The sequence below is a fragment of the Ciconia boyciana genome, chromosome 3 (assembly GCF_034638445.1).
Source record: "Ciconia boyciana chromosome 3, ASM3463844v1, whole genome shotgun sequence".
NCBI lineage: Eukaryota > Metazoa > Chordata > Aves > Ciconiiformes > Ciconiidae > Ciconia > Ciconia boyciana.
In genome coordinates, this window is record NC_132936.1 from 115,064,763 (window position 1) to 115,072,942 (window position 8,180).

Consider the following 8,180-nt stretch of genomic DNA (forward strand, 5'->3'; position numbering starts at 1 on the left):
GTGAGCAGCAGGTCCCGTTGCCTCCCTTCCAGTGGAGAAGACATGCTGCATCCGCAGCTCATTTCTGCTGCCTCGCTGGCAGAGCTGACTGCAGGCCATGCCTATCAGTGGACAGTAATGTGCCATTGCAGTCAATTGCTGTTTTCTTTTCAAATGTAGAGACTTAAACCGAATAGAAATAGTACTTTTTTTTCTAATAAAAACCTGTGAGGCTGTGATGTCGAGTGCCTCCAGAGTAAAGCAGCATGCTGAAGGCTGCCTGTGGGAATGCTGGCTGGATTACTATAATGCAGGAGTGACCTTTAACTGTGCAATGCCTGGCTTTTTCCACAGGACCTCGGCCTTATTCAGTGAGACTGACGAGTTTGAAATGCTGAGGCTTCTTTAGCGTAGACAGAAAAAGGAAGAGAGACCTATGAAGTGTTTTCACAATGAGCCGCTAGAGACCTTGTGCTATGAACTAGAAAATAGCACATGTGGGAAGGGCTGCACATGTGAACAAAGCCAGTAAATGTGAAACAGTGAAAAGGAGAGAGCTCGTAGGTACACAACTGGGCTGCAACCAGATGTTGAGAGGCCTGCTCAGAAAAGGCTGAGCCGTGTTTTTAATTATTTACCATGCCTACAAGTGACATGCCAGCTCAGGCCTGTCCCTGCTGCACCCCTGGCTGTGCAGCTGTAGCCGAGGCTGGTCATGGAGGGACAGACTCTCCCCGGGACATGTGGGGAGGCTCTCTGCTGTTCAGTGCAGATGGACTGACTGCGCCTTATTAATCTCCCCAGACATCTTGAAGCTCTTTGAATTATTAGAACCCTTCAGAAAACGGTGGGGAGGTTGGGGCAGATAGATAGTCTCTTGTCCTGAACGTGCCCTTCTGTAAAAGTGCGAGGGCCTTGAACACCGCCTTTCAAGAAGTGTGGTGTCAGCATGCCCTGGGGCCACCCTGACACCTGACGTCTCTCTGGCAGCAGCTACCTTGCCTCCTTCAGTGTAGGCCACAGCAGCGGAAAGGAGAAGATACCTCCCAATATAGCTCTTCTTTTCCAAATGTCCTGCCAATGGCTTTCTCATACTGCTAGTAATGGGGTCAGGAATGAAGGGAGCTGATGAGGTGCACATCACCTAGAAAGCAGGGCTGGGGGTGCTGCTCCCTTAGACTCAGCACTGTCCTGTGAGGCATTGCTGTTTAGAAAGGTAGGATCCTCCAAAGACTCACGTGGATGAGTGACACTTTCAGATAAACTGCAATGGAAATGTCCTAGCGTAGGAGGTAAAGCTAGGCTGATTGATGAGGTTGGGAGGAAGCTTCCCCTATAGAGGGATGTTGGACAGCCATAATACTACAGTTAAGTCAATGTGGCATCAAAATAAAGATGAAACTTTGTTTCATTCTTTGGAAATACTTGTTTGGCTGAAAAGAGTGATCACAGGTGTAAGGCTTTCAGATTTCTAGAAGCGCTGCTCTTAGACCGAGTATTCTCTTTGCAAGGTGGTCTTTTGCAATATCAGCTGAGCACGATGGGTGAACTGGTGGATCTCAAAGTGCGATGAGGAATGGAGGGCTTCCCTGATGCTCTTCAGATGGCTTTGGTGATCTGAAACGAAAGAACTGGTGCTAGAGATGCATGGAGCTGAATGACTGGATGAGTGCCCTTGGCTCACTATGTACCAGACCAGTAATGTGATGTAGTCTGGCCAAACAAAATGATCTTTGTTACACCCTTACAAGGCATGGCGGTAGACACGATACCGGCAAAGTAGACATTGCTTTGGAGAGGCAGTGGCCTTCATGATGTGAGGGCCTTTGTGGACAGGCATATTGGTCTACATTTCCAGTGGCAAGATTGGAGTAGTAAGTATGTTTCTGTTTGCCAGACATTAAAAAGGATTCTGAAGAAATTGAGGATGAGGCAGGAAAGAGCTAGGGAAGATCAGTGCTAACTCCTGGTCACAGTCCCCTGCAGAGATCTCCAGAGCTCTGTCAGAAAATGATGTGTGGGTTATTCATCTAGGGTTTGTTTATTTTGGTTTGTTGGTTTTGTTTTTTTTTTTTTGACCCTGTGCTCTCTGATGGAGTAGTCTGCTGCTTGAATGCTTGGCAGCTTCATTCTCATTTTTAGCCTCCTTTCTTAATATATTTCAAGAGTGTGAGGTGATTACAGAGTGTAAGAACTTCCTTAGCATGAATAGATAGGGCACTAGAGAGACCAGTAGCTGGGATGAAAGCCAGGTAGTTAGTTAAAATCAGAAATAAAGCAGAGCTTTTAGTGCAGATGTTTAAAATGTAGAAGAGACTAACAAGGAGTGGTGGATGCTCACCTCTGTTTGCAGGGGACGTTCACTGCCCTGGTATTTACAGGTGGCCCAGTTGAACGGTCACTTAAGGTCTGTGCCAAAATCTCTGCTAAATTCAAGAGCTGTGCCTGGGGGTTTGGGCAGCTCTCTGGTGTGTTGTGGCCAGAGAGAGAGGGAACTGTGGGCAGTTGAGCCCCAGCTTTACTGGAAATGGCAGTTTGTCCCTCTGCAGCGGTGGGGCATGAGGAAAATGTGTGTTTGACGTCCAAACTGGTGTCATTGCTTTACTTCAGAAACTAGTCGTTCTGGTCCACTCCTGCGGCACAAAGCCAGGGAAAAAGTACCTGTGCAGCCCACTGCTGCCACCCTGTGCTCTGAGGTGAGCGAGGAGCATGCCCGCCTACCTCCTGCTAGCTGCAGTATGTCCCCTCTTTTTGCCACATCTCACCTGTAGATAGAATTAGGGGTCTCTGAAGGACAGAGCAGCTCTTCCCCTTGCCTGTGCTTTTCTGCTGTCTCTAGCTTTTGTCTTCCTGTGAGTGAAAGCTGCACTTTCCCCGGGAGTTCACACTTGCACTCTGTCTCTCTGCAGGGGAAGGTTCAGGATGAAGGAACGAGAAGAAATGTGGCAGAAAATAGAGGAGCTGGCCCGGCTGAATCCCCAGGTGGGTAACAGCAGGACCTAGGATGAATGAGACGAGAATGTGCTGGGGGTCTTGACCTGCTTCCTCAGCTCATGAGAGCAGGCTCTAGCACCTGATCTCAGTCCTGTGCACACAGCTGCAGAGGTGGTCTGTCCCTCCCAAAACCTGGTGTCTTGGGGATGCTGGCAGTGTTTCACTAGCCTGGCCCTCTGTAGCACTGACCTCTAAGTAATGCCTTATAAAGAGCATGTATGTGTTTATGGAGTCCTCTCTCAGCTGTGGCTGCACGTGCAGTGTGCTATGGCTCAGAGGGCACAGGTAGGAACAGGTAAGAGAAGATGCTCCTTTCCTGTCTGTGTACCTACTGCTACCTTTGTGGGTGCCAGAGGGGGCAGCTGGAAGAAGTGTGCCGTGCTGTGTTAGGATGCTGGGGGAGAAGGCTTGGTGTTGGATGGCATGGTGACTCCAGCTGTGTTGTCTGCAGTACCCCATGTATTACGCACCTCCACCATTGCCTCCTGTCTGCTGTATGGAAACGGAGACCCCAACTGCGGAGGATATACAGCTACTGAAGAAAACAGTGGAGACGGAGGCTGTGCAGGTGCGTAGGTGACTAGGGTCCTTCCACAATTACTCTTGGACCAGCCAGGACATCAGCATAGTTAGTCCAGGGTCCAGTAGCCAGAACTGGCTCTTTCCAAGTGTTCTGAGAGTAAATGCCCCTACTTTCATTCCTGATCATTAGAGATCAACCTGTAGTCTGAAGAGTGGAGCTTATCTAACCTTCCCACTCTGGAAAAGGTGCAAGTGGGACTTTTCTGTGTCCTTTTGGTCTGTGTTTGGCTCTCAGCCTGTTCTGCAGCATGCTGTGATGTCACCCAGCATATCCTAGAGCGGCTGGAATCAGAGAACAGGGAGGCTGAAGGGGTGAGGGGGTTTGCTACTGATCCTTGACTCCTTTGGTTTGTCTGTAGATGCTGAAAGACATTAAGAAGGAGAAAGTTTTGCTGCGCCGGAAATCTGAGCTTCCTCAGGACGTCTACACTATAAAAGCCCTGGAGGCCCACAAGAGAGCAGAAGAGTTTCTCACCTCAAGCCAGGAGGCTCTTTGATGGGCTCAGGAGCTGGCCTGGGAAGCTCTGCCCCATCCCTTTCCCCCAGGGGTCACGGAAATGCACTCAGTTCTCATGTATAAATAAGGAATGAACATGGTGAGCTGTGCCTGTCCTCCACTCCATCCGCATCCCTCCAGGGTAGATCTGGTTTTACATTATAACTTGTATCTCACCACTGTCATGTCCTCCCGCTTTTCCTCCCTCCTGCTTTTCCACCTTGGGTGTGCGTGCGTGAAGGGAGCCTGCCTGACCTGCGATTGTATCATCCCAGGCAGGAGTCGCTTCATTTCCAGCTGCCGCCTGGTTCTTAGTCTGCCTGGGAGCCAGAGCCTTGCTGCCCTGCAACACAGGCTCTGTGTTGGCCAGAGACTACCACGCATGGCTTGGCATGCTGCTACAAGCCCCAGGTGCCCATCTCCACCATGCACCCTGTGCTGCCTGTGCAGCCAAGCCCTGTGGCGGTCAGAGATCAGGCTGAGCTAGGGGCAGGAGTGTGTGGCAGAGTTTGTGGGGGCTCTGCTTCCTCTCTGCCCTGCCTTGGGGTGCAGCTCTGCAGCTGGAGGGTCTCATGGAGGAGATGTTCGCTTCCACCTTTCTTTTGCTTCAAGCCCCTTGTTCTGTTCCCCTGTCAGTGGAGTGGGGGTTCAGTGCTTCACCACCCCCAGTAAAGCTGGGTGCAAGCACTACATACTGTTGCAGCTCTCCCTTTAGAGCATCCTTAGAAGCTCTCTTGTGGGAAAGTTAATTCCTTCAGCTGTTCGTGTTGGTCCGTGCTGACTTGTCTCCATCCCAGTGTCTAGGGTTAATTGTGGGCCCAGAATTAACTTCCCGCTTTGTAGCAGGCATCGGCCACTGACTTCTGCTTTCTTCCTCTACCTGCTCAATTAAAATACTCCTGCAGCTCTCCCTTTGTCGCTGTATCCCATCCTTAGCTCTGCAGTGGCCAGGGTTTCTAGGAAGCTTGCGCTGCTAAAGTCATTTCTCCAAACTAGTGGAAGCAATGGATACACGTTATGGGGCCAGGCTGAGTTTCTGAATGTTCAGTTGTCTCCTCTTTATGATCAATGGCTAGGTGCTACTGCTGAATTGCTTCCGTGGGTGCTCTGAGCAAAGTTCGCCTTGCCCTGTTACTTTGGCACCTGCTGTGGCCCAAGGCCCTTGTTAGTTATCATATGGTGCATCAGGGACTTGCTGTGCTAATTTAGCATTTAGAGCGCACTTGCTGATAGCCCAGGGGGTTGCGCAGCACTTGGGTGCTACTGTGATCCAGCTTTCTCCCCTACCCTTTGTGATGCGGATTCAGTGCCAGGCCAAGGCGCCATCTCAGAGAGGCTGGCTTGTAATAGAAAAGGGAGTCTTCCTTGCTTCTTACCTGCTGCGCTTGCTTTCTTGACACATAAGCTTAAGTGGGTTTGCAATAGTGCAGGGAGCTTACAGGGTCGGTGCTAGTCTGACACTGCTTTGCAGCATCATGGGATGTTGCAGAAGGTCCTGGTGTATCTGCTTGTCATCACCAGTAAACCATTCCCAGGTCAGAGGTTCATCCCCTCTGATCTTACTGCTGGTGTGCAGCACATCTTTCCTCCAACCCTAACTAAGCTGTTTTTTCCCTGTGTATCCTGTACCCCCTGCCCTGTTTAGCTCTCTTTCAGTTTGGCCCTCATTAGGCCACCATCTCTTAGGAGCAGCTGGCAAGCATGAGTACATGCGAGATCACCCACAGTCACACAGGACCCCACCTCCCCTCCGCTTCATGCAATGGGCCAGTTCATCAGGAGACTTATGAAACACCTCAGGGAGGTTATTGCTTATTTTGAACATTAGTCCAAGCTCATGGTCAGCTGCTAATCAATTACCTCACGCCTGGCACAGCATGTAGACATGCACTGGGTGATGCCGGATGGCGCACAGGAGCGGCAGGCGTCTCAGGGCACAGCGGAGACGAGGACTGCCGAGTGCCAACCACAGCAAGGATCAGGCTGGGGAGGACATTTCTTCCCGTTGCAGTACAGGCTTTCCAAGTCATCCACTTAGCGTTGCATTATAAGCCACCACCTCATTTTTAGAGTGCTACAGCATGTGCGTGCCCTCACTCAAGCCTGCTTACTGCTAGGCAGTGGCTGCCTTTCCCTGCTGTGGGCTGTTCTGCCTGCAGAAGGAACAGAGACTTCTAGTGCGCAGAGGCTGTTGCTGTCCTGCGGGTAATCTGTCTCTGCTGGCAGTCCCTGAGCATGGCTGGAGGAATGCTGCAGGGGTTGTGCCTGCAGGGAATGGTGCAGGGACAGGACGGTAATGCATCACGACTACATGCTGTACAGCTTCAATGTTCTCATAGCTTTGTGTGTCTTGTTCTGGGTCAGGGAACTTACGCTTAGTACCTTCACATTGCCATTAGTTTGCTGCCTATTCATTCCAGTGTCCTGGACACCTAAGAAGGGGACCATGTGAGAAAGGGGGGAGTGTGTTCACCCCCTCCACCACACGTCCTGCTCATATGCAGACCTGCGTCTGCCACGCTACAGCTGCCCCTTGCTCAACACTTGGTTTCTAGCATTAGTGCTGCTCATTTCTGCCTATGCCTTTCCCCACATCAGCCAAATGGACAGAACTGGAGCTGCCTCTTCCACTTCACCTGGCTCCCTCCTCCCGAGGGAACAAGCAAAACTAACTACTGCATTCACCCCCTGGACACAAGTATTAAGCTGCTTCCAGTTCATATGTACATATGGTGTACTTTATTTTCAGTAGAGCATTACATAGTATGAAAGTGTTGGATTTTGTACAGATGTCCCTGTATGTACAGAACTAAATAAAACCGATCTCTTGGAAAGACACATTGGACTCCACCTCTGATATTCCAACACACAGCCCCTGTCCTGGGAGGAGGGGCCCTGGAGTGGAGAGTGACTCTTCCAGCCCTGACAGCACAGAGACAAATCCAGTGTTTGTCCCAAGGGAATCTGGGCAAAGCCAGCCAAGCCCCCTCCCTCCACACGCACACAGGTATGGAAACCAGTCGGGCTCCTCAGAGGCAGAGGAAGCCAACACAAGGACATCACAGTGACACACGCACCAGCCAGAGCCAGGAAAGAGGAGCAGGAAGGGAAGTCGGACAGTATCAGTTGTTGAAACTGGAAGGTTTCATGTCGGCAAGTCCCGTCACCACCCGGCTCCGAGGCAGCGGGCGCCTGCCTTGCATGCGGGGCGGAAAGAGGGCTGGGGTTAGCAGCCCCCGCGCCGCAGCTTGGCCCTCACTTCCACTCGGGCCTGGGGCCGCTGAGGCTCTGCCGGGCCTGCAGCGTGCGCTGCACCACGTCCTTCCACTGGTCCTCCGAGATCTGGCTGGCCCAGGCAGGGATGCCTAGGGTGGGAAGCTTCACGCTGGCCATCGTCCTCTTCACCAGTTCTACATGCTCTGGGAACAGAGAGGGCATGAGGCCGCGGCGAGCGCCGGGCGGGGCGGCCGGGGAGGCCCGGCCGGAGACGCCGTTACCTGCATCCATGGGGATGGAGCTGCGGCTGCTCTGTGCCTCGGCGCCTTCCGCCGCCGCCTCCTCCTCCTCCTCGCTGTCCGCCGGTGGGTCGGGCAGGTGCAGCCTCAGCATCTGCAGAGAAAGGCGGACAGCGGCGGTCGGGCCCGTTTCCGTTGCCGTGCCCGCGGGACCGCGCCGCCCCGCTGCTGGGTCTCCCTCAGCCCCGGCCCGGCCCGGCGGGAGGCGCTGGGCGGTACCTGCAGCCGCTCCTGCAGGCCGGGGCCCGGCTCGGCGCAGCCCGCCGGAGCGGCGGGGGAGCCCGCCTCGCCGGGGCCCTGCTCCGGCTCCTGGTTCAGCGGCTGGTACAAGTACCCGCCGCCGCCGCCGCCTTCCTCCTCCTCCTCTTCCTCCTCTTCCTCGTCGCCGCTCCAGCCCTCCGCGCCGTCGGGGGCCTCCGGCGGCCCCGGCTCCTCGGGACACACCCGCTCTGGCCCCATGCTCCCCGCCACCGCCATCCACCGGGCGCGGCGCCGGGGAGGCCCCTCCACCTCCCGGAAGCGCCGTCGCCGCGGGGCACTGTGGGTGTTGTAGTCCCGGGGCGGGGGGGCCGCCGGCACGCGCCGCCGCTGCCCTCCCCCGCCGCCCCCGGCCC

The 8,180-nt window shown here is 53.8% G+C and overlaps 2 protein-coding genes across 4 annotated transcripts in view; one reads left to right on the top strand and one right to left on the bottom strand.

Annotated features, from left to right (window-relative positions):
- PPP2R5D (protein phosphatase 2 regulatory subunit B'delta) overlaps nt 1–4,152 on the top strand; it is a 28,579-nt gene extending 24,427 nt beyond the window's left edge. For all 3 annotated transcript variants that reach the window (XM_072857173.1, XM_072857174.1, XM_072857172.1), the window contains 3 exons: nt 2,889–2,961; nt 3,425–3,541; nt 3,915–4,152. In XM_072857173.1, the coding sequence (XP_072713274.1) occupies nt 2,889–2,961; nt 3,425–3,541; nt 3,915–4,052 (328 nt within the window). In that variant the 3' untranslated portion in view covers nt 4,053–4,152. The remainder of the gene's footprint in view (nt 1–2,888; nt 2,962–3,424; nt 3,542–3,914) is intronic.
- Nucleotides 4,153–6,769: 2,617 nt separating this feature from the next.
- On the bottom strand, nt 6,770–8,158 carry MEA1 (male-enhanced antigen 1). The gene is made up of 3 exons (XM_072857180.1): nt 7,786–8,158; nt 7,549–7,660; nt 6,770–7,470 (listed from the first exon to the last, which is right to left on the bottom strand). Exons 1-3 carry the CDS (start codon nt 8,041–8,043, stop codon nt 7,307–7,309), a joined length of 534 nt encoding a protein of 177 aa, XP_072713281.1. The 5' UTR covers nt 8,044–8,158; the 3' UTR covers nt 6,770–7,306.
- Nucleotides 8,159–8,180: the final 22 nt, after the last annotated feature.

Coding starts and splice junctions, on each gene's coding strand:
- MEA1 (XM_072857180.1), bottom strand. CDS start 8,043: ATGGCGGTGGCGGGGAGCATGGGGCCAGAGCGGGTGTGTCCCGAGGAG. Junction 7,661..7,785: donor GCCTGCAGGAGCGGCTGCAG/GTACCGCCCAGC, acceptor CTTTCTCTGCAG/ATGCTGAGGCTGCACCTGCC. Junction 7,471..7,548: donor CTCCATCCCCATGGATGCAG/GTAACGGCGTCT, acceptor CTCTGTTCCCAG/AGCATGTAGAACTGGTGAAG.